Below are 24,345 nucleotides of genomic sequence, written 5' to 3' on the forward strand. Positions count from 1 at the left end.
CATACAAAATCAGCGCAGGAATTGTGAAATTCATAAACACTTACTGTCATATTACTTGTAGCCTGAATAAACGAATTCTGTAAATAGGACGCTTTACATTGCAAAAGAAAGGTTAATGCCAGTTCGATTTTTGATCAACTATTAAAGTTGCACAAGGGTTAGTGATACAGCAATAAACGGGTATTTTGCACAAACATATTCACTTGCAAAACAAACAGCAAACATGTAAAAGCATATAGAGCCAATAAATGATAAGCTGCAGACAGTGCACACTGTCTGTGCTGTATGTCCAGTTGTGGCATCACACAGACTAGGTGATGCATGGGGTTGTACCCTGTGCTCCCAACAAACTGGAGTGCCGTTGAATGGCTACACTAGCCAATGCGGCCGATCTCTCGTCACCAGCTGCACTGATGAGACCTTATAGGTCGAAACAGTGTGCACTGTCTGCAGCTTAAACAGCAAACAGTTCGTTAAAATGAAAAAACTTTTTCCAAGTCATTGTAGTCCCTATTTAATACTTGTTCTTCATATTTCTGAACGATTTGTCGTAAAACTTTCGGACTTTCGGATTCAACTTCAATGGTCCGGTGCCAAGTCACAGTTCCGCCATTATCTATTTTAGTGCATGTCGTTCTAATTGGTTTTGCAACTAAAAACAAAATACTGCATTAACACTGTACAGCGTAAAAAAAATAAACATTTTTACCTTGTTTATCCTTCTCCAGTTTGATGGCAAGAAGTCGATTTCGTTCATCAAGATCCCTTATTTCTTCTTCAAGTTGTTGTATTTCTCTTTCGAGTTCTTCTAATTTTTGGCTTTCACCATTGCCCATTGCCTTTTTGACACCAAAAAGAACTAAAACAAAACACATTTAAGTTGCAAAGATCGTGGCGACAAAAATAATATTTCAGTTCAAATTTACAATGGTAAGTTACAATGCTAAACGCGATTGGTGACAACGTATTGCGTTCCAACTAAAGGTCACATGGGGTCATTTGAACCAGTATGTAAATACTAGGCAATTTGCATTCAAGGTCGTACTGGAAATTGATACCGACCGCGTCGGCGCAAAAGTTTTTACGTCTGAACTGGTTTTAATCATGCACTCTTACTGCGACAAACACGTTTAATAAGGACACATTCGATTTGTTAAAGATGTTGGCATGAATATAAAGAAAGCTCGTTTTACCATAAACACGCGGCTATCAAAACCTTAACAACTGGCAATAGAATTACAGCAAAGCTACTATACGATTGGTCTTTGTCCAAATGTGTGTTTCGTCCTAATCTTAAAGCAAACAAATGCCAGAAAAAAGTCAGAAACAGTTCGAACAATTAAAACAACAATCGGATGATGTAATGTGAGAAAACATGATGCCAATGCATTGTAGTCTGCAGCCAACAGTTCATGAGTCCAAGAGCATCAAAAGTATCATTTCTTTCTTGTTGTTGAAAACAAAACAGTTTTTGGGCGGTATTGCATAATTAGGGAGGTGGTCCCGCTGTAAGAGCAAGTTTGGTTCTTTCAATACTGGCATTCATTGTTTTTGACATTTGTTTTACTCCATCATCATCGCCTTCGTACTTTACGTTGAAGTCTTCTGTCTTATCCCCATTTTTGTTTATAATAATTGTTTCTGAAATTTCTAGGCGGCCTTTACCTGCGAATAAACAAACGTGTGGTTATTGCGCATGTAGTCACGCACATGCGAAAATATGAAAACCAGCATTCGCCATTTTGTCAACACTTTGCATTCTACTTATTAGGTTTCCTGCCTGAAATCATAAAATAAATTTTTAACATTAAGTTATACTGCAAAAAATGCCTACGACCCACTCTGATTAGATATATGGTTATAGCCGATCTGGCATATTTATCGTTATTTGTTGTTTTGTTTTTCTGTGATTATTTAACGTAAATGGCCAAATTCAGATTTACTTACCCTTCTTGGCATCAACTGCAATGTGACTTTTCTGTGTTCAGCGTAGGCTTTTTTACGCTCCATTTCGGCCTTTTCTTGTTCAAGTGTCGATTTGTTACTCCCCATTGCTGTTACTGATTGATATATTGTTTAACCTATGTTTAGTTAAAGTAATCGTAAAGGTACCTGTGTTTAAAAAAATCAACACAATTGTTAATATGAAGTAAGGTAAAACATCTTCTAAAAAGGCATTCATAAACAGTATGACAAAATGTAAACATAACATTGAACAAATTTCAAGTTGAATACAAAGCATTTCAAGTAGAAAGTTCTCTATTGTGGACACTTTTTTATTGTCCGATTTTTGGAAGGCCTTCGTTGTTTGCAACACCTCTTAGGTGTGTGTCGCTTGCAAGTATAGATCGCTGAAACTTCGCCGATATGTTGTCATTTTGATGAACTATACGCCCAGAGTATTCCAGCTCCGAAGTGCCTTAAAAACAAAAACTATAATACATATACATAAAAAACATGTTGTAGTTTGAAAAAATCTTTTATAAACAAAGGAAGCGGCGCCAATGTAAATAAATTTTATACTTTTTTCTGATTCGACGATTTCCTTTTCTAATTCCAAAGTTTTATCTTTAACATTTTCTGTTTCTTTTTTTGCAACTTCTGTTTTGCTTTGAAAGATGCCCATATTTAAACAAAATTAGAACAGTGCTTTATAAATTTTCCTGAAAAACAGAAGTTTCATACCAGGTAAGGAAAACAAAAAGATTTAATACAGTTTCACATGTAAGAATTCAATGTAAAGCAAAAAATACGATACCATATAGTGCGCTAGGTTAAAAACAGATCGATTAATTCAATAGTGCAGGGCTTGCCAACAAAACAACAACAATACAAATAGATTGTTTAAAATTTGTCTGCATTTGCGATTGTGTTGCTAGCATATCTGAAAAGGGTGTGTGTAATGGGCGACATCGTCAAGTCTGTGTATTGACAACATGAAATATAATCAAGGTTCCAAAATACAGCCACCAAAATGTTACAGATCTGCGTTAGAAGGCAATTAGTAGTGTTCTATTTCACTCTGCCCCACAACTCGTGCTTGAGGTGGCAGACGAGCTCCCAATTCATCCACTTTATCACCAGGAGCAGTAATGGTCAATGACCCATGACCCGAGGTGGTTCCGTCATTGTGAAACGTCGGACTCGTTTCTGTCACGCGAATGCGACCTATGCAACAAAATTGCCTCAACTTCAAGTTTGACCTTTACAATACTGTGTAGCTGTAGCGCGTTTAGCAATTATCCACCAATTGTGCCATTCACTTTTGTGCGCTCCATAACGTTTCAACGTTGCGCAGCTATTTCTGGCTTGGTGATCGTTGTAGTGCAATCGTGTCGCTATGTTTTCTTTCACCAAGCGAAATAAACTCAATTTAATTTAACTTTTTTAATAAATGCGTATAACATCATAGCATATTGCTTGCAAAAAGAACAGCAAAAATAATCAACAAATATATTCGATTTGTTTTACAAAATGTTTTTGTGGATTGTTTTCCAATAGTGTCAAAAACATTATTTTGCTCGTTATAACCTCTGTTCTGTGAATCGATTCTAAGTTGTTCTCTTTCTTTCTCAGTTTTTTCAATATTTTCATCTATTGTTCGAATATTTTCCTTTGAATTGCAACCGAAAAATTCCAAAACCAGCTGCTCAAAGATTGTCCCATTGGTTGCTCTGTAACAAGTTTATTTTTCGCTTATACGGCGTATTGCACTTTATTTTCGTCTAGTTTAGGCCTACTTCTGTTTAGACGTGGTTTTCGTTAACACACTACCAAAACAGATTTAACAAAGTGAAAATATGAAAACGTGTCGCAAGATGTTTATCAGTTTGATTTTTGACGACACTTAACTGGCCTTTTTTAACCAAATACGTTTGCGGACCAACAAACAATTTTATGCGCACTTACAGAGATCAGGTATGACCAGAGAAGCGTAACAATAGTCTTTTATTTCACGATTAATAACAAAAAAATATTTTTGTTTAAGTCCTGCTTTCAACGTATGAAACTGTTTTCGAATCAGTCCTAACGCGGTTTAATCTAACCAAGCATTACACTAGCCTTTACATGGCCAGCGAAAAGTCACTTCGTAACACTTACCTTTTATAATTTGTTGTTGTTCCGCCATGTCGGTTTCAGTACAGCAAAGACCACAACAATTTCCCATAATAGCCTACTCGGATGTCAAAAACATACAAAACAGTTTTAATCAGGATTGCCATCGACATGAACCCCAAAATAAGCACAACCGAAAAATAAAATTTTTATGCGGAACGAAACAGTTTTAATCAAATCTTTGCATTTGTATGAGCCATGACACATCACATGCCATATTTTTTCATATTTTCTTTCATGATGTCACAAAATCTCAGTGCAAAACTTGTTTTGGTATGTTACCCCCAAAAGATGCTAGACAAAAAAACAGATGGAAGTTTTGTAATTGTTTAAAATAAAACAAAATAATGATTTAAGTCAAAAACAAGGACATTTCTTAGAAATAAGGACGATATGGTAACCCTGCTTTCCCATGGAATGCGGAAGTGAAAACATGGGCAGGTTTAGGTGGTGGACCCAGTAACGCTTCGCTGGCTCGCCAGAATGGAAAACAAACTGAGCTCTTTGCATATACCGCAAAAATAGAGTTACAATACCAAGCAACTCACAACCACACAACCGTGGAGCGTTTCGGTTCCCCAAAACACCTTAAAAAACACTGGGTGTACATGCAAAGATTCGATGCCATTGTTAGGTTACAGCAGTGAGGTGTGCCTGGCGACCAATTAAAGTTGCTTCTAAAGTAATTACGTGGAACACTCTTGTGGTCAAAGAAAACGAAATTTGTTGTAGGAACTCCAGTTGTTTTTAAATATACTTCAACCTTATTTGTTTTTGTATGTGTTCGGTGTCATAACAACGGTTATACCCCTTATAAGTTCACTTATTTCAAACACAGTGACATAATTGAAATAGTCCATTAAATTTTGAATCTTAAATTTTAATTTTAAATTGATGAGCAAAAAAAACAACTAATTTTTTTTGTTTGGTTTGCAAAAAAAACAAACCTAAAATATAAAATCGGGAATGATAAGGTACAACAAAGTTTGAAATGCCTTTATGTTCAGCAGACCCACAAAGAAGGAAAAAACGAGCTCTTTAGAAATATCGCAATAAATGTAAAAAAGATATCTAAAATCGCGTTTGCTTGCTGCAGGTGTCCCGATTTCGTTCACATACGCATAACTGCACAGCCGTGCTTTCTGCTCCTATTCATGGGATAAATTTAACTGCTATCACCAGAAAATAACCAAATTAAGTTATTTCGCTTCTCCCTTTTAACGTTTGTTGGTAAATGTTGCATTTAAAGGTCGTTTTTTTGCTTCAGTGGATTTGTGTAACTATTCATGTTCAACAGTTTTTCCTGTTACTGGCTCACGAGATAAACTTAGCTGTTAACACAAAGCGTAACAATGGAATGCAGAAGTGAAAGCACTTTAACGCTTTGCTGGCACGTTAGGGGGGTGGAGCAATAGGGTGCACAGCCGAGGACCAATCATATTTGCCTCCACTCAGCTACGTCGAACTTTCGGGATGTTTTTGGTAATTTTTGAAAACTGTTAGCAGGTAGAAGAAAACAAAACAAAGTGTAACAAAACCTATAGGTTTTCGGGAATATACTTTCACATTTGTATACATGTTTAAGAATTTTGGGTGTAATAAAAATAATTGCGTTTGCCTAATTTCAAAAACACACCAGATTGTTTGATTTCAAAACACACATTAAGTTATTGAGATTACCCATTAAATTGTTGTTGCATAATAATGATTTGAATCAATTGTCTAAAGAAAAAGAGTAACGAAAACTCTCGATTGGTTTGTTGAGCAAAAACAGTGTACACATTACCAATGCGAATTTTTAAATGTATTCCAATAAAAACATAAATGGTTTTGTTTAAACTTAGGACCTTAAACCGCACCATAACTATAATACCCATTGGAATTTTGGACAACGCATTTTTTTCTAACCGCCTAAAAAAAGGAAAAACGTAAGCACCTAAATTTGTCCACACCATGCGAAATAAGGTGCCCCCTTTTTTGCAATCACTTAAGTTTGGTAGATATCACCGTAGTGCTTTGGACACATGATCAAATTAAACCTATTATTTGTTCCAATTGATCGTCATTTTGTGACGGATTTTGATTAAAATGGCATTTGTTTTCGTTTGCTCTAGTGGTTCCTTGTTACTATTCATGTTCAACCTTTTGTTGCTCTTCTAAGCAACCCACGTTTGAAATTTCCCATAGTATGCAGAATTGAATACACGGGAGGAATTTCTGGTGGGTGTAACTGAATACAGGTGGGTGTATTGTGCAACGCTTTTTTAGATTAGGTGACTGGGGCGTGTGGCCGGCGACCAATCACATTTGCCTTCCACTCACCACGTAGAACATCCGGTGTTTTTTTGTGGTAGAGCAAGAAACGTTAGGATAAAAAAGTTTAAGAGTTTTATAAGTTTTAGGAGTTTTAGGTGTAATAAAATTAATTGTGCCGCTTGCCAGTTTGCCTGATTTAAAAAAAAAACATTTAAAAAGTTATTGAGATAGTTTACTAAATTTTATTTGTAAATAAATTATTATTTTTAAGAAAAAAAATGCTAAAAATTATCGATTGGTTTGCTGAACAAAAACAATACACACACATGTGCACCATTTTTTTTAAAGCTTTGAATCCAAATACACTCCTAGTTTTTCTGTTCTCGCAATTTATTTTAGTATTTTTGTACCATTGTAATACTCTTTTTATAGTGTTTCAAAAAAACTTGCAAACAATGTTCGCTCGCTAATGCCAACAAAATAGTTTGTCGTCACAATAAACAACATATAAGTTAGTTTAACAATTAACTATACAAATTCAATTCTGCATTTAAAGAAAATCCAATCACAGTTCAATCACTTATTTCACTATCCATTTAATAAGTGCAAGCAAATTTTTACAATGCCCTGCCTCAAACTAGCATAAAACTTTATTTTCAGAGGTACTGCAACAAAAAGTTTAGGCAATCAAAATGAAAGCTAAGTATAAAAATGTTAACAGAATGTGCAAAAAAAATCTCTAATAATCATAAAAAATTAAAAATTAAAATATCTTTTGCAAATCGCCTAAAGCCCTAAACCAGTAGTTCTTAACCTTTTTGTAGTCACGGACCCATTTTATGAATTTTGTTAGTCTGCGGACCCCCAACGAAATGTAAGATAAGTCTTTTTATGTTTCACGTTTCTTGCATTATACCCTGTCATGCTTTTGAAGCATTTAAATCCGCCTTCACATTCCTTTAAAATCAATGACGTTTCTGTATTGTAGTGGCCAACGCATCGAATTGATAATATTTCTGGTATATATAACTTCACAAATCACTTGTCCTATAAAGTCTATTGTCCATGTGTGTTATGATGTCGCAATAGGGAAGACAATCACAAAAAGTAATTGTTCTTGGCATAATTAAGGTGTAATAAACAGCGTGCACTCGTATGCAGGATTGCAAAAACGGTTGAAAAACTTTAAAATACTCTTCTGTTGGTTAATGATAATTAACATATTTCCCCCCGTGGACCCCCTGAAACCATCTTACGGACCTCTTGGGGGTCCGCGAACCCCAGGTTAAGAACCACTGCCCTAAACGAACCTTTTTGGCCAACAAAACTACACTTTGATATAAAACCTCAGTTTGGTTCAAACAAGTTACAAGCAACCTCTCTGTAAAAGTCTGTTACGCAACTCAATATAAGTTATACCAGTGCCACGTAAAAGTTAGCCCACCCCCGTATTTGACGAATCAGCAATCTGGTAAGGAAACGGTATTTCAGCGGAACCGAAATCGCATAGCATGACAACCAAACGCATATTTATAGTTAAGCAAGGTTAAAAGCATTTTGCTAAACAACCGTCATAATCTAAATTTAGCCAGTTCAGTTTGGGAATACTTTGGGGAAAAGCTAGTTTTTTCATGATTTTAAAGTTATTGTCGCGTGCGTTTAACTTTGAGTTTCGATGCATTTGTTGACGTTTAAACACCAAACACCAAATATTACTGGTCAAAGTTTTAAAATTCGGCATATCCTGCATTTAGAGGCTTTTATCTGTCCTTTAAAAAAACACACGTTCAACAAAAAAACTTGGGCCACGTTGAAATACTGGGTACGATAAACTCCAAGGTGAGTAACCAGTTTAACACACTCAAACTTCTCTTTATCAGTATAATATACGTTTTTTTTATAACTACATTACGACAATCAGACGACAGTCCGAAGACTGAAAACTGGTGTAATTATTCGTTTCATGATATTTGGTCATCCTGATTTAACAGACGCTCACTGTCATTATTCCATGCCGTTCACAAATATTTGCGTGCATGTAATAGATTTTGATTTCTGCTGCCGATCTATTGACATTTAACCGCTTTCGTTCGCTTTTCCTCTATTGTTTACTATTATTGTCGTCTGTCATTTATCTGAAAATACGTTTATTTCTCGTATGGTGACACGACAAAGGACAGTTTTTTGTCTTCGGACTGTCGTCTGATTGTCGTAAAGCATAATGTACGATTTCACATCTTCCAACCGCAATTGTTCGCTTTAAGCAGCAGAGTCTATGATAAACAAGGAAAGGAATGTTTTAAGTTTTGCTCACTGATATTTGTATATTGCTTACCAACAATGCTTCGACAAGAAGCATTTTTAAGCAGCATGTTTGTGGTCAGTATTTTCATCTAAACAATGGTACAACCATTGTTTCCCATTCTTTACTTGAATAACCTTATATCCGAACCTAGTTAAGCTAATGCCAATCTATTAATCTGTAAACGATATTGGCCACGGTTGAGAGTTCGACAAGGTGTTTGTTTCAAATAATATTTGTAACATTGTGGGTTAATTTTTACGATTTATTGCCATCTTTTAAAGTTAGATTTAGAAATGTTTCTTTAATGATGAATAATGAGTTGAGTTGAATTAGGTTTATTTCGCTTGGTGAAAGAACACTAAGCGCCACTATTGCACTGAACGATCACTAATGCCATAGTAAGCCACTCCATGTTTGCCCAACCAGCGCTGCAACTGGTTCCGCTGAATTTCATCACATAGTATTGCGATTTCAACTGATAATGCAAGTCCCCAGGAGCAACTTCTCCACCTCGACAGCGCCACATACTTTTGTAAAGCATAAAAAGACAACACATCATTGAATTTCACAGCACAAAGGTTTCACCTTTCGTAAGGAAAAACACAACTACGCTTTTAGACCCCAAATTATTGTACAGGCGATTGTTTACCAACAGAGGTTTTTCAAACAGATATAACAGGCACACTTTATTGACACAAATATTCTTATGATCGAATGTCAGCTATGTATGCAACAAGTTAATACGACGTCTGATCGGGATTTATCTCAGTGACTATATTAAAACAAAACGGATTTATAAGTCACATAGTTTTACGAAACGTTGAGGCACAGGCTTAAACGGTACAGTTTTTATTTTTTAACTGTTGTATCCGTAGGCAGAACAATTCCACAATAGTGTAAGCTACATTTGATCTGTTTTGGTGAAACAAGCATCTACATTAAACATTAGAAATAATAATAATTTTTCAAAAAACTAATCGGATTCCCGTTACGAAACAAGGTTATTTATGTTTTATAGCCAACAGATTTTGTCTCTGTGCAACAGCAATTTGTTTTAAATTCGATGTGTTTGTTTCGATTTCTAGGGTGTGTTGTCCGCTCTGGGTGCCGTCTTTGTGGTGGACTGGTCCAGCATATTTAATTTTTGTTCGACGTTGATCTGAAAAACGTCAGTCACTTTAAAATCGCTAGTTGTCAAATAAAATAGAAAGAAGCACACAGGATTGAACAAAAAAATGTAATGCTTTAAAACCCTAAAGCAAATGTTAATAGTTTGTGATGTCAGGACCTAAAAGCGCTATTGTCTGTGGTCCTTGTTAGTGTGTGTTGGGTGTAGTGGAGTGGGGAAAAATGTTGGCATACCGTTTCTAAGTTGTCGTAACTCGATTTCACGTTGATCATTTTCGCTTTCAAGTTCTTCAGTTTCTCGTTCAATGCTTATCAAATTCTCCCAACGCCTGTTATTTCCACCTCCGGCAGCTATATAAGTACCAATAATGGGACCTGCTAACGCTATTAAAAAGTACATCTAAACAAAGATAAAACAGTTTAACAGTAATAAGACAGTTTAACAGTAATAAGACAGCACAGAAACACCACAACAAATATAATGTCATCCAAAAAGTTAAAATGTGGTCAAAATGGTTTTGTACACTTGATTTAATTTATACAGTGGCGTTAAATTATCGAACTGTGAAATAAAGTCTAATTCAGTTAAAGTCGACAAAACCATTCAACAGCCATACAAGAAAGGCATATTATGTACAAGCATTTTAAAATGTTTTGTGTTTTGAAAGTTTTGAGCTTTTTTTAAGAGTCACAAATAGCCGGGCGTTGTGAGTCGTATTCAATTGCTTCCCGATTCGTGCGCGCAATATCCAACGCATATTTCGCCCCGTCACCGGTTCCCTCGTATTCAAATTTTGATTGTCCAACTTTTTTGCCTCCCTTTTCTATCCTGGGTTCTGAGATTTTAAGATGAACTCTGTCTGTGAGAAAAGGATCAGTAACGATTTGTTTGTTAACGATTTGTAAGTAAACTGACTTTTACGCGACGCTTGTTTTGCACGTTTTTTATCAATCTTTTCCGTGACTAAAATGAGTATTTTTGATGTGACCCTTCATATGACTGATAATGGCATGGACAATTGCTGAAACGTTTGAACAATAAAGCACGTCGCTTTTCACGTCTCTTTGGGTTATTTTCATTATTAAATCAGTGCAAACTATTTTCCAGGTTATTAAAACTAAAATATATAACACTTGGTTGCCCTTTATTAAAAGCACTGATAACATGACACAATTGTTGGAATGAAATTTGTTGTGCACTTGTAAACAACTTTTTACCTTTATTCGCATCTTCACGAGCTTGTTCAAGTTCAGCTTTTCGTTTTTCCGCCAAAGCTCTGCTTTCTCGCACTTGAGCTTCTTCAAGTTTCGATGGCCCTCCTCCCATGTTTCAAAGAAACCGGTTGTTAACAAATTTAATCTAACACAGGATTATCTAGCTGCAACACAACAAAATTCTTAAAAATTTACAACAGACCAGTGTCATTCAAAGCATTGCATACCCTTGTTGTACATTTTCATTAAAATATACGTACAAATTGATTCGTATTACAATCGCGGTAATATTTCACAAACACAATAACTTGGGTAAAACATTTCAAAAACCAGAGTTTATACAAGTGTAAATACAAAAATTTCAGCACACAAGCAAAATATCCCAAATCATTTAGCGTTTGCCAGGTACTTCTTATTTTCAAATGTCAGTTGTCGGTTGGCAAAATCTTCAGACATTTTTTTTAAATTAGTATCACTGGTTTTTAACTCTGTTTCCCATTGGCCTTCTTGTGTTCCATCTTCTTTGTGATCCGGACCCGACATTTTCAACATCGTTTTGCCTTAAATAAAAGAATACGTTATTCAATTCCAGACGAAGTTTTTACACTATACGATCTTGTATGTATTGTGTGGAAGGTGAAGTTGTTACTGATCTTATATTATTCTTTTCACTCACGTTGCTTTGCCTTCACAACATCAACTTCGATGGCGAGAGTTTCCCTTCTTGTTTCCAATTCTCGTTCCCTTATCTCATCGGCTCGCACAGCAGATTGATTGCCACCCATTATTACAGGTTTATCATTAAACCACTAAAAGACCTGCACCTGTTTGAAGCAATATACAATTCTATAAAAAGACAACCAAGGAAAGGCAACCATATTTACACAACATCGGTAAAAGTACATATGCCACATAGTCACAGACATAAGTTTAAACTAAAAACACCACATCAAAGGACAATTTTAAAATCTTTCAGAACATCCAACAAGTTTGTGAAAAATGCAAAATATTTGGAAAAGTACAACTGTAATCTGAAAACAGATTACGAACACTGACAAGTAATTGTTTACATTAAATGTTTTTTTGTCCTTGTTAATAAAAAGCGTTTGTGTTCAATTATCAGATTTGTCCGCTCTTGCTACTTTTTCCGAACACTTGGGCGTCCGATGGCAGACGAGCTCTTAATTCATCAACTTTATCATCCGGAGCAGTAGCGTACAACGAATACTGTCCCGTGGTGGTTCCGTCATTGTGCGTCACAGGTCTTGTTTGTTTTACGTGAATTCGATCTGAATGAATTAATTTCTCAACTGTAAAGTTTATTTAAAACTACAAAATTCTTAAACCTTGTAAATTTTTGTAAATCATGTTAGCTTAATTAGACCATTTAGGTCGAAACAGTGTGCACTCTCTGCAGCTTATAGTGTTGACCTGATTGATAATAAACATGACTTGCTGCTGAAAGGTCGCCCCTAACCCGCTTTAATCGTGTATGGTATGTGAACAACATTTATGTTGCGGGTGTTTTGTTTTATGAGGAAAACCTTACCATCCGATTCGTTAGCTATTCTCAAGGCCTCTTCTCGTTGTTGTTCAAGTTTTCTCACTTCTTCTTCGTACTTTCTTTCGCTTTCGGTTTTGATCGAGAAAAGGCTACAAATTCGATCGCAAATCGACTCTCTTTGCGCTGAAACAACAAAATAGTTGAAATAAACCAACTACTTATAGACAAAAGCGGTTAATTGATTCAAACGATTTCAATATTTACGCACACTTTTCAATATTTCCGTTGCTAAGAAATAGTGTATTCCTGCGCATTGCCGCTGTACAGTAGGTTAACTAAAATGGATTTGTATTGTATGTTCACTAGATGTTGTTGATATCAGAATTGTGTGAAAATGCGAAAGGTGTCTTAGAGTCGACCTACCTTTGGGTTTTTCACCTGAATGAAAAAGAAAACACATTGCAAATGAAACTTTATTTAGTTTGATGTATTTCAATATTTAAACATGATACCTCAAACGTTGACATAAAAAAATAACAAAACATATAGGTTTTAAGTAAAATTACAGAACTGCGTAAAAGGCTGCGTCAGAGTTGCAAGCGGGCCCGAAATCTGAGCCCGAACCCGGCCCGAACCCGGCCCGAACCCGGCCCGAACCCGGCCCGAACCCGAAAGTATAAGCCCGAAGCCCGACCCGAACCCGAAACGTTTTTGAGAAGCCCGTTTAGGCCCGAAATTTTGATTGACAGGTCTATCCACGAAAGCCTTGCAACAAAGTATGAGAAAGAAAAAAAGAGAAAAGACAACAAACACAATGAACAATAGTAGACAATGGGGTAAACAATACGTTTTAGACCAGGGTGGGCATTCGATCAAAGCGAGAGAATTGTTACTAAAAAATGACGGAAACGGAACGTAAAGTCAGGCCCGTTTTGAGCCCGTTTTCTGACAAATACCTAAGCCCGAACCCGGCCCGAACCCGAACCCGGCCCGAAAAGCCCGGCCCGACTTGCAACTCTGGGCTGCGTGGCATTGCTATATGTGTTTTATGTCACTTGATAAACAACGCACTTATGTTGTACTTTTTAAGCCTAATTTAATGTGATAAACGGGACTAAAAAGAAAGAGCTGCTTAAAGTTTAATTTATTGCAAAAACTTACAATCAAATGCGTTATGAAGCTGGTCATCCATCATGTTTTCCTGTCAATAACAGCAACAACAGTTTTCCAGTAAACAAATTTGCTAAAAATTCGCAGATTGATGTCGACGACCACTTTATCAACATAAATTTAATTTCAGCGGATATCAGTGGAACTTATGTCAAAATGTTGTTTACGGTTTTGCGCAAAGTGAGTGCAAATGTTTGAAAAATGCAAATTAAAACAATTTATGTTTAATATGTTTCAATGTTTTGCTTTTTCGGTTGCTCGAGGTTCACATTGTGTCATGAGTCATATATTTGCAAGCTAAATAATTTTAGGTATCTTGGCTGCGGATAATGTCGTTTAAAATAAATTTTATTGAAATGTAAGAACTATTTTTTGTTTGTTTTTTATGTTAAACTGGTGTACGTTTCTGCCCGTCCTGGTGAACTGAAACAAAAATCGACGTCTGGTCTGTTTATATCACAAAGCTTTTCTTGGTCATTAAAACGGCGGGTCTTGTGGTCTAAAGCAAGAATAAAGGGTTTAAACTAGAGATGTACCTAATCGGCCGAAACCGAATATACAGCACTTTTTTCGAATGATTTCGGCCGAGCCATTTATGACGTCGAAGTCACAAAAAACACGATTTTTTCTATCAGGCAAACAGAGGTGTTACAAAACAAAATCAGTTATTCATTATGTTTTAGTTCCTTGGGGTTTAAGGTGGCCTCTCCTATGGTTGTCAGCCTGCTAATGAACTACTGAACTACTTTACTTTTATCTGGAGTTCAGAAAATGAAATTTTTTTAAAATTATTGTCATATTATTATAATAGTTGACACGATTTCAGTTTGACGTAGTTTAAAGGCTTGTGTGGTACCTTGTTAAGCAGAAAAGATACGTTCGTAAAAGATTCGGTTTATAAAAATGGAAACTGAAGCGTTGTAAAACTGGCCGCTCCGGCCGAATAAATTCGACAAACCGAGTATTCTACAGATCCCTAGTTTAGACGCCTACTCGTTCAAACACAATTAAATTAGTACACAGATACTACTAATATGTTCCCAGCCCACATTTTTTGTTTATTGTGTTGCATTACAACAAGATCGTTTTTTCTTTTCTTCGTGCATCTACGTACACGTACAATAAACGTGTGATGGTCCTATGTATAGTGTAACACAGCACAGCATCGGTAAAAAAACAATGTTATCTGATCAGTATAGTTTTTAACTAGGATGAATTTATCTTGTTCCATAAAATCAAGTATTTTGTTTCAACTAATTAAATCAAAACCACTTCCCACAACCATCAAGTGATCTTTCTATTTAATTAGAAATGACAAGTCTTGATTTAAAGGGTAAATCTCATACACGCACTACACAGAAAGGGTTTTCATTTGCACTGGCTACAATTTATTTAGTTGCAACGGAAAAAGTGCCGAACACAACACATTAAAAGAACATTTTCGTCTTTTTCCAATTTTTAGACCCTGTCTGGCAAACCGACAGGAAAGCAGTCCTCTAATAATTGAATAAAAAATTAAGGAGGTTTCTAAACTAGCTTTGTAAGCACATCATAGGCATGGGTAGAGAGAGGGGTAGTTGGGGGCAAGGTTCCATTAACTCCAAAACTGACATTAAATTGTTTAGATACCATGGCGGGTTGTTTTATACCAACTGATTGGGTTTAGAATTTTTAACCCCTCCAGTGCGAGCAAAAATGAAATCTCTCATCCGTGTGATTAAATTCCACCATTTGCCTTTTAGTTCCAGGGTAAAGCTTTTAGCCTCATATTTCTGATGGCTTGTGTATTTGCCGAAGCCAATAACCACGTCGCTTTTAACGTTAATTTAAGCCAGTATATAAGCAAAAAAATCAGAGTCAGTATTTGTGTATAAAACTAACTACGTTTCGTTTTTCCTACCCAGACGTATTAGGCAGCACAAAACACGGTTACAAATTAATGCTCCTCGAATACCTTATCATACAACAACACAATCCTGAATTAAACATAGGTCAAGAATCAACACCACTCTCTTTATTTAATATCCAGCGGTCGCGCAATGCCTCGTGTACACCCGTTTGCAACCTTTTCGCGTGCGTTTTTTATCACCGTTTAATTGCTGTTATCTTGTACTTCGCGTCGCCCATTTTTTACCGTTGTGCGACACCTAGATACCTAATCTATCCCAGCAAACTAAATTTGTCCAAACCAATGACAAGGGCGACGGCCAAGAGCCGAGCAATGCTTTCAACGCAGGTAACAAAATAAGGTAGTTAAACGCGCACAATAGTAGCCATGTTTATCATGTTTTATTTGCCTTGTTTGCGATACATCAACCTGTCATTGGTTATCTTGTGTATCTTTTGTAATTTTACAAAATGAAATGAAATTAACACCATACGTTAAATGTTTTTCCAAAACATCACCTTTCAGTAATTTAAGCTAGGATAGACAGTAGGAATAGTTACTGGTGAATCGGCATTAAAAGAGTAGAAATGACTGCTCAAAACCAATTTTAAAAGAAACTGGTGTTGTGGTAGACTGAAGGTAAGCGATTCTGATGACAAGTGAAAATGTCTGTCGAAGTTAAAAATCAATACTAATATTACAAAGGTGAAGACGGGCATGCGAGCTTTTTTACACAATGTGCGCACATTTTGACCTGCACATTATTGCGCCTGCACATTTTCGAAAAATGGGCAGCAAGACCAAGTACATATGAAACAGTCGCAGCGTAACCGTTTATTATGGAACAACAGTGACACCATGCCGATATTTTACGGTTTATTATTGAACAGCACTGACACCTTGTGGATATTTTGACGTCGGGCGATTTGTGATGTTGCTGTATTATCGTCGACGGTAACATGGGTTAGCGGCGCGAATGTGTTCGTTTGTCGGTTGAAATACGTTTGCGTTCTTCTACTTATATAAATTGCGAAAATTTAAAAACATACCTTTTTTACAAACTGCCTTAAAGTTCTACCATTGCTTGCAACCTATAACAATGGAGAAGCATGCTTGCATATTTATGAAGCTTAAAACATATAGAAGCAAAATAAAGCAAGGGATACAGGAATTGATCACACAGTAGTAATATTGATTGTGATATACCTATGAAAAATAGTCAAAGTACTATGTGATACCATTAGAATATCAGAATATTTGATTTCTTTGCAACATGATTCTTGTCAAGATAGTAACATAAACCACCCTTTAGCTGAAAATATCTGAACAGTAATACAATTACAAAAATAAATTATGTTATTTGAACCGACCGATAATATATTAAAATTAATCCGCACAGCAATAATATTGAAAAGCACCCAAGAATGTTAACGATGGCGGTTATAGTCATGCACTTAGATACCACGTAAAAAAGTTGGACCGAAGTTGTACGTCTAAGCAAACATTTAATTGTAAATCATGCACATTCTAAACGCAAGAAAGGTTTCTAAAGAAAAATATGGAACGCTTTACAATGCAATTAGGTTCAACATAATTATTTAATAAGATCAGCCCTGAAGCGTCTTTGCAGACCAGCGATCACGGCACACTCAAATGTAAATCACAGTACGAATAGTTTTTGTTTGCAAGCTTTTTGTTTGTATTTGTCGCAGCAAAAGCACATGTGCAAACCTTTACTTAAACGGTCATTTCACCTTTGGTTTTACAGTTTTTTTAGTTGTACCAAGGCATAGTTTTTCACAGGGCGAAATGTAATCATTATGCAACGACATATTTGTTGACTTCTATCTAAAATAATTGTACGACACTATCGGTGCCAAGTCATTTTAACATCTTCAGGTAGCGATTTATCTACTATTCGCGGGCATCTCCTTACCAGGGTCGACAAAAAAAGTTACATATATAATTTGTGTGTTATAACATTTTTTTCTTTCACGTTGAAGTAGTGAGAGCCGGATATTGCAGATGATTTTCCGCTTGTTCCCTTGCTTTGAAACCAATGCGAGCAATATTTAACGCGGACCCGATTCCCTCGTCAGGTCCAATATATTCAAATAATGATTCTCCAATTTGTCTGCCATCTTCTTCTATTCTCGGTTTTGTGATTTTGACATGAATTCGATTTTCTATACATTATTTTGACCAATGGTCATATTGTTGTTTAAACGCAGAAAATTACAAAGTGTATTCACAAACAGAACAAAAAAATGAACGGGCGGACAAAAATGTACGAATTCCACCAACCGCGCAACAATTTACATTTTCCTGCTAACACAACATCAACTTTACAAGAAAAGTTATGATAATTGTTAACAAAAAATGTAGGTAACAACACATAGATTTCACTATACTTACACAATACTTTTTATTTGTAAATTCAAATCGTTTTACCTTCTTCATGTTGTGCGCATGCCTTTTCTAATTCGGCCTTTTGTTTTTTCTTCAAGGCTTTCTTTTCCTTTGCTTGAGCTTTTGCAAGTTTTGACAGTCCTCTTCCCATGTTTCAAAAGTGTGAGTTATCAACAAAATAAAATATAATCCAGATTCAGCTAGCTGCAACGTAACGAATTGCGGTTATAGTGAGTCTATCGTTTACACATTTGAAACATAAAACCAAACAGATCAACAAATATGCATTAAAACGGCATTGTACGTCTAAAGAAAGTTTTCAGTTTACGACTAGGTGATGAAAAACTAGAAAAAAATGTATTTAAATTTAAACTTTGATAAGACAATTAGACTTGTTGTGGGTTCAACATAGAGTGATGTCCAAGATACATTAAAAAAAGACACACGGTAAATAAACAAATGCAAGGCAACTTTACAACGCATTGAAACATGTATACATTTCGCCCATAATTTATTATTTAAAGTTTAAATGTTTAGTGTCCAGTAGTCAAGTCGTTGATGGAGGGGTTCATATTTTGTAGTCCTTTCATGGTGGTATTCATCTCAATTGTCCATTGACCAGATTGCGTTCCGTCCTCTTTATGCTCCGGGGCCGATATTTTAATCATGGTTCGACCTTGAACTGAAAAACATCAACTTTTGAAGGTTTAAGTTTTAAAAAAGTAACATAACATTGTTATAACGTAACATTATTCCATTTCGAGTTTACACTATTTTACAGTCGAATGAAGTAACAGCGGTATAAGGATGCAGCTTTTGCCTGTGGCGTTTAAAGCACACAGAACAAAATGCAAACATTCCATTTTGCACTTTTTCGACAAGGGTGACATAAGGTATTATCAGATTTTTTATCTTACGTAGCTTTGCCTTTGCAGTTTCAATTTTGATGTCGCTGATTTTATCACGTATTTTTGAGGTTGATTCTTTTGTCTCATCGATTTTTCTCGCTCTTTCGTGTTTTCGTTTCTCTGATTTTGTTGTTTCCTTTATTTGTGCAGGTTGGCCGTTTCCCATCGTTTTAAGTTTACTTACTTCAAACCTACCCCTGTACGAAACATTAGTTTTCATATTTACGCTTGCTACAAAACTTTAATAAGACGTGTTGAAACAACAGCAATAAAAAGTACCATGTTTACCTATTTACCGAAACATTACACCAGGGGTCGGCAACCTTTTTTGCACTGCGGACCGTTTTTCAAACTAAAATTTTATCGCGGACCGGTCTTCAAAAACTACAAATATTTAGCAATAAAAACGCCTAATTAAGTTTATTATCCCCTGGATACATGGGCAAATTGTTTTATAGCATTACACCTGAAAAATTATACGGCCCGGTAACAAACTCCTTGCGGTCCCGTACCGGGCCGCAGACCGGTTGCCTACTACTGCATTACACAACTGAATGAATAAAAATCCAGTGTCAATAAATTATTTAAAATTTTCCTCTATATATGAGACGAGTTTTCAGTTGATCTACTTTGTCACATGGAACAGGATAGCGTAAAGCGGCTATTAACTTGTTATGATAAATCGGAAGAGTTTGAATTAGGTAAAACCTTTAAATTAAAACAGAAAGAAAATAGTATCGCACACTTTTTTGTACAGCGTACGCAAAACACAAACGTAGGGTGTATAGCTTTGAATATTTTCAGGGTTTGTTATCGTGGGGCAGATATATTTTCAGTGACAAATATAAGACAGCAAGATCCCATACCATATGTTAATTAGATGTGTCGGGAATTTTGTACGCACAATCTAAACGCAGTTTAAACATGCTGTCAACAAAAAAATAATTTAGGCGATGGTTAAAAAACAATGAGTCATAACAGTTAACTGCCTACAGTATCCTCGGTTCGGCTTGTATAACAAGACATTGCTCACCACTTCATACTTTCTTCTGCATAACAGCGTTGGCGTATCAGCATATTGGTTTATTCTCGCTACGCACAGTAAGATTACAGAACTAGGCTACATTTTCGAACAAGGCATTATTATAAATTAAACAAAACATAAACTGAGGTACCTAAAGATATTAGGGATCACCAGTCATACTTATAAAAGTTTGCAATCCGTTTGTTCTGTATCATGATTTTTCAGCTGTAAGAATTGCGGACATTTTAATATCTGCAGTGGCCCAACTAAACTTTAATTTCCAAATGTTTTACGTGTGGTAAAAATTTTCAACAACTAGCTTTACGTTCTGGCACCGACGCTTGTTCAACAGTAATGTTTTGTACTTGACTCATAGTTGCTTATTAAAGGTATTGTTTTAATTAACAATTGTTTTGAAGCCAAACGTGGTAAATTGATTAATTAGATTGATCGCTACTCTACAAACGTGTTAATCAAAATAACATGTTTTATAATTAGCTCCAAGTGTTGAGGTACTCTGTAGCTACGATCATTCAAACGTGTTTCTGGTGTTATTCTGGGACAAATTTAGACCTGCGGGGCAATAACCAAAATCAATTTCTATACGGTTATTGGAATGCCCGTCATTCCGTGAATGATTATAATTAGACGCAATTTGCCTTTGGGTTTTACCTACACCTTCCAATTGATAGTCCAACACTACTGGAAACTACACGCTTAGCACAGCACATACTGAAACTTAAACACACGATCGCTTAGTTTACAAGGGCGCTGTTGAATGAGAAAAATTCCCGCCAGACGCGTTTATGACGTCATAGCTGTTGACTCGCGTTGCACCCAAGATTACTAAGGGTCATGCGGTGGTTAAACATTTCCCGCGTTGAGGTAAAAATGATTCAGTGGTTAATTTGCCAAGTTATATTGTCAAGTACTTATACAACGTAACTTAATATGTATTCAGATTTGAAAATAAATGTGACCTAATAGTATTGTGCAACCATGCAGTGAGTAATGTTATGTGGAAAATGGTGGTTGGTCACGTAGGCTAGGGTTGCCATATTTTATGATACACAATCCCTGACAAAATTTACCTCAGTTGCTTTAACCCAGTGGTTTTCAAACGTTTTCATTATTTTTTTCTAAACGGTCCAATTGCCATTATTTCGAGGGCTTGTGGTCCTTAAGCTCGAATGTATATTTCAGAAAAACGAAAGTCGATTGCAGGATTTTAGCTAGTTATGCAAAATTGCGCATAACGATGATCCAAATCTGACATCACAGACAAGACAAAAACATTACCATTGTGCGCGAACAATTGCATTTTTGTTAGTTGCATGCAATAAAGCCAATTGTTTACAATGGAGACGGTCGATTCTCACTTAATTTTGATTTAAACTTATTCAGTTGCACGAACTGACGCCAAATCAGAACATAGAATTACCCTTTTCGCGGTCACTGCAAAATTGCCTCACGGACCCCAGTTTGAGAACCGCAGCGTTAACCTTTTTTGCGATCCAAACACTTCTGTTATGAAATAAATTTCGAAAATTCGAAAGTGAAACGCACGGCGACATGAGAAAACTTTATACGATACTCTGATCCTTGTCAATTACCTTTCTGCGAAGGATTCTGTTTAGTTTTTAGGCTAAGCTCACTGCTCATACTATCCTTGAAACAATAAGCATATATATCAGTGGTCGCCAACCTTTACCACTCTAAAAGCCATTCGCACCAATTTTACTCAGGAAAAAAACAACACGGTAAGCCACAAAGACCTTTTCAAATTTAAAATAAAATGCCACTGTAAAAACGTTTTTATTGTCTCACGACATTCGACTTTTTGTTGTTATATAGTTCCTTGCATTTGAGGTACACAGTTACAGCAAATGAAACTTCCCACGTTTCCACGTAGCATCGTCGAATGCTGTGGTTTCTTGAGACGCGGGTTTTTATTTGCGTATTTAAGGCGTATTGTTAGACAACTAGTAACAAACAGGTATTGTTACGCGCACACACACACACTGCAAAACAAAAAAGTAACCGTTTGCGTTAACCTGCGCGCCGCCAGTTTACCTCTTTACGTTTCATTGTATAGACGCGGTTGTGGTTAACTACAAACTTTCTCTGTTGGTACATGGATTTCATAGTAAATATAATTTTTGTTCTTAAATTCCTGACTTTTAAGTACATTTTAACATTTCTCCCTGACGCAGATTTAAACACTAAATTCCCTGACATGTCAGGGAAAATCCGGACGTATGGCAACCCCAACGTAGGCAGCAAGTATAAATGCAAACGAAAACGGCGCAACAGCTGTGGAAAGTGGATTCAACACAAACAAACTATTACCAATTCAGCACATTCAGCAGAACAAAAAACTTTTGAAGAAATGCGTAAAAGCGACGCTTCCTTTGCGAACTATTGCTAAACATAGCAAAGAGAAAAGACCAAGTTATTTTTTAAACATTTCACTCATGCACAACTGGAGACGCAATTAAGTGTATAAAATAAAAATATGTGGCATTTAAAAACGTAATTGTAATCAACAACACATGAGAAAAAAAATATTTTTACAGCATCACTCCAAATTGTCTTAGAATTGACATGCAGTTTGAGGGTATTTCAAATTAGATTGATTTGATACTACAGATCTAGAGGGAGTTTGTTCGCTCCCCGAGTAGCAAGTTCGGCCTTTTTTTCTGTGATTTTCCATTATTTTAGCAGTCTTTTTTATACCTTGATCATTCCCTTCGTACTTTATTGTGACCTCTTCTCGTCTATTACCGTTGCTTTCCACAACTAATTCCGTAATTTTCAAAGACCCTCTATCTGTTAAACAACAAAACATTTATTGCGCAAGTAAATGGCAGTGAATATCCAAATATCATCTTAGCAATCCAACTATTCAGTTAGTACGTTATTTAAACATTTAACCGCTTTTGAGGGCTGATTGTGTTAGTGTTTAGGCAATAGGGTAAAACGCAACAAACGACACTCCGAAAAGTATATAGTTTGGCCACCGGAGCCACCGGAGGCGTTTACAGCAGGAACCGCTAAAACTTACAACGTAATCAAGCTTTTTCATCACCATTTTTACCTTTTTTGGCGTCTGCTGTGGCTTTTTTCAATTGTATTTTTCTGTTTTCCTCTCTTGCTTTGTCTCGTTCTTTTCGGGCCTTTTAATTCTCCTCCGGTGTCGAGCTGCTACTTCCCATAATTGCTACCATATTAGGCCTAAACAAATCTGAAATAAAATTAACGCAAATCAATTGAATAAAAACAGTTTAGGACGCAAGCTATATCACATTATAACGACAATTAACAACAATGTCACGATACACAATACAGTTTTCGTGTTGAAGAAAATACTTTCATGAAATATTCTGTTTAAGGTGTGATGCGACTTCTGTACTGTTCATTTTCGATTTGTCGCTCGTTTTCATCGTTTGCAACTTGACGTAATTGTTTATCGCTGGTACTAATTTCTCTTTGGTATAAAGCAGATACATTTCCATCCTTTTGTTCTATTTTCCCGCAATATTTCAGTTTTGATGTTTCTACAAAACAAATTAAAAACAGACAAAGATATAACTGCAATTACCGGCAGAATATTTTTTTTACAATTACTTTGTGTATAGCCTCAATGATTTCTTTTTCTAATTCCAAAGTGTCGTTTTTAATTTTCAGCGTTTCATCTCTTAAATAGTCTGCTTTGGTCCAAGAACTACCCATTTTTACAAGCAAGAAAACAATACCTTACAACTTACATAAACTTTCCTGAAAAACAAACTCGGCGAATCAAAATATGTACAACACCAAACTTTTTAAAAAAACATGTTCTGATTAAAAATTATGACAAACTTTTAAATTTTCGAGCTTTCAAAAGTACATGGCACATAAAACAAAATAAATAAAAATTTTTACTTAATCATTTGCTTTTTGCTCGGTTTAAACACGTGTCGTGCAGTCAAACACCGCTTGTGGAAGAAAATTGTGAAAGTTACTCAAAATTTCCGGTTTAATATTATTCTAGTGTGATGTTTTGTTGCAAATAAATCGAAAAATACATAAAGATTGTAATAAAACTCAATAAAATCATCAACTGCGGTGCTATTTGTGGCACGAGGCTCAAATGGTATCTAACGATGGTCGATTTCACTTGTAGCGGTCACGTGCTTTTAAATTTTTTTTTAAAATTTTTAAAATTTTAAAATTTGGCACTTTGGTTTGGCTAAGCATTAAGTAATGGAAAATTTTAACTTTGCAACCATGACTTTTCGTTCCATGGAATTTATATGCTGCTTTTGCGACATATGGTATCGAGCGGTGTAACTTTACTGTTCCATGTGTTCTCATGATTCAGTAACTGTTGAAGCACATATTCAGTGTCGTTGTTACATGTTCCCGTCTTCCTGATATCTT

The 24,345-nt window shown here is 35.9% G+C and overlaps 3 protein-coding genes and 4 long non-coding RNA genes across 8 annotated transcripts; all 7 read right to left on the reverse strand.

Moving 5' to 3' along the window:
- Positions 1–310: 310 nt before the first annotated feature.
- On the reverse strand, positions 311–1,468 carry LOC145234744 (uncharacterized). Its single transcript, XM_080099471.1, has 2 exons — positions 710–1,468; positions 311–652 (listed from the first exon to the last, which is right to left on the reverse strand). The coding sequence occupies exons 1-2, from the start codon at positions 873–875 to the stop codon at positions 474–476; spliced, it is 345 nt and encodes a 114-aa protein (XP_079955597.1). The 5' UTR covers positions 876–1,468; the 3' UTR covers positions 311–473.
- On the reverse strand, positions 1,463–2,052 carry LOC145234556 (uncharacterized). Its single transcript, XR_013861296.1, has 3 exons — positions 2,004–2,052; positions 1,948–1,962; positions 1,463–1,665 (listed from the first exon to the last, which is right to left on the reverse strand). It is a non-coding gene; the product is annotated as an uncharacterized LOC145234556 (long non-coding RNA).
- Positions 1,970–4,169, reverse strand: LOC145234745 (uncharacterized). 2 transcript variants are annotated; one of them, XR_013861332.1, is made up of 4 exons: positions 4,102–4,169; positions 3,532–3,674; positions 2,524–3,168; positions 1,970–2,419 (listed from the first exon to the last, which is right to left on the reverse strand). It is a non-coding gene; the product is annotated as an uncharacterized LOC145234745 (long non-coding RNA). The 2 variants fall into 2 exon arrangements; XR_013861333.1 differs by lacking the exons at positions 2,524–3,168; positions 3,532–3,674.
- Positions 4,170–10,363: 6,194 nt separating this feature from the next.
- LOC145232025 (uncharacterized) lies at positions 10,364–11,168 on the reverse strand. The gene is made up of 2 exons (XR_013860812.1): positions 11,024–11,168; positions 10,364–10,665 (listed from the first exon to the last, which is right to left on the reverse strand). It is a non-coding gene; the product is annotated as an uncharacterized LOC145232025 (long non-coding RNA).
- Positions 11,169–11,283: 115 nt separating this feature from the next.
- LOC145234765 (uncharacterized) lies at positions 11,284–11,832 on the reverse strand. Its single transcript, XR_013861344.1, has 2 exons — positions 11,697–11,832; positions 11,284–11,580 (listed from the first exon to the last, which is right to left on the reverse strand). It is a non-coding gene; the product is annotated as an uncharacterized LOC145234765 (long non-coding RNA).
- Positions 11,833–16,400: 4,568 nt separating this feature from the next.
- On the reverse strand, positions 16,401–18,152 carry LOC145233170 (uncharacterized). The gene is made up of 2 exons (XM_080097842.1): positions 18,034–18,152; positions 16,401–17,768 (listed from the first exon to the last, which is right to left on the reverse strand). The coding sequence occupies exons 1-2, from the start codon at positions 18,140–18,142 to the stop codon at positions 17,575–17,577; spliced, it is 303 nt and encodes a 100-aa protein (XP_079953968.1). The 5' UTR covers positions 18,143–18,152; the 3' UTR covers positions 16,401–17,574.
- Positions 18,153–18,289: 137 nt separating this feature from the next.
- On the reverse strand, positions 18,290–19,090 carry LOC145233946 (uncharacterized). The gene is made up of 2 exons (XM_080098705.1): positions 18,909–19,090; positions 18,290–18,673 (listed from the first exon to the last, which is right to left on the reverse strand). The coding sequence occupies exons 1-2, from the start codon at positions 19,063–19,065 to the stop codon at positions 18,525–18,527; spliced, it is 306 nt and encodes a 101-aa protein (XP_079954831.1). The 5' UTR covers positions 19,066–19,090; the 3' UTR covers positions 18,290–18,524.
- Between the last annotated feature and the right edge of the window lie 5,255 nt (positions 19,091–24,345).

Source organism: Phallusia mammillata, chromosome 6 (genome assembly GCF_965637545.1).
Source record: "Phallusia mammillata chromosome 6, kaPhaMamm4.hap1.1, whole genome shotgun sequence".
Classification (NCBI taxonomy): Eukaryota; Metazoa; Chordata; class Ascidiacea; order Phlebobranchia; family Ascidiidae; genus Phallusia; species Phallusia mammillata.

Coding starts and splice junctions, on each gene's coding strand:
- LOC145234744 (XM_080099471.1), bottom strand. CDS start 875: ATGTGTTTTGTTTTAGTTCTTTTTGGTGTCAAAAAGGCAATGGGCAAT. Junction 653..709: donor ACTGGAGAAGGATAAACAAG/GTAAAAATGTTT, acceptor TTTTGTTTTTAG/TTGCAAAACCAATTAGAACG.
- LOC145233170 (XM_080097842.1), bottom strand. CDS start 18,142: ATGGGAAGAGGACTGTCAAAACTTGCAAAAGCTCAAGCAAAGGAAAAG. Junction 17,769..18,033: donor ATGCGCACAACATGAAGAAG/GTAAAACGATTT, acceptor AATAATGTATAG/AAAATCGAATTCATGTCAAA.
- LOC145233946 (XM_080098705.1), bottom strand. CDS start 19,065: ATGGGAAACGGCCAACCTGCACAAATAAAGGAAACAACAAAATCAGAG. Junction 18,674..18,908: donor AACTGCAAAGGCAAAGCTAC/GTAAGATAAAAA, acceptor GATGTTTTTCAG/TTCAAGGTCGAACCATGATT.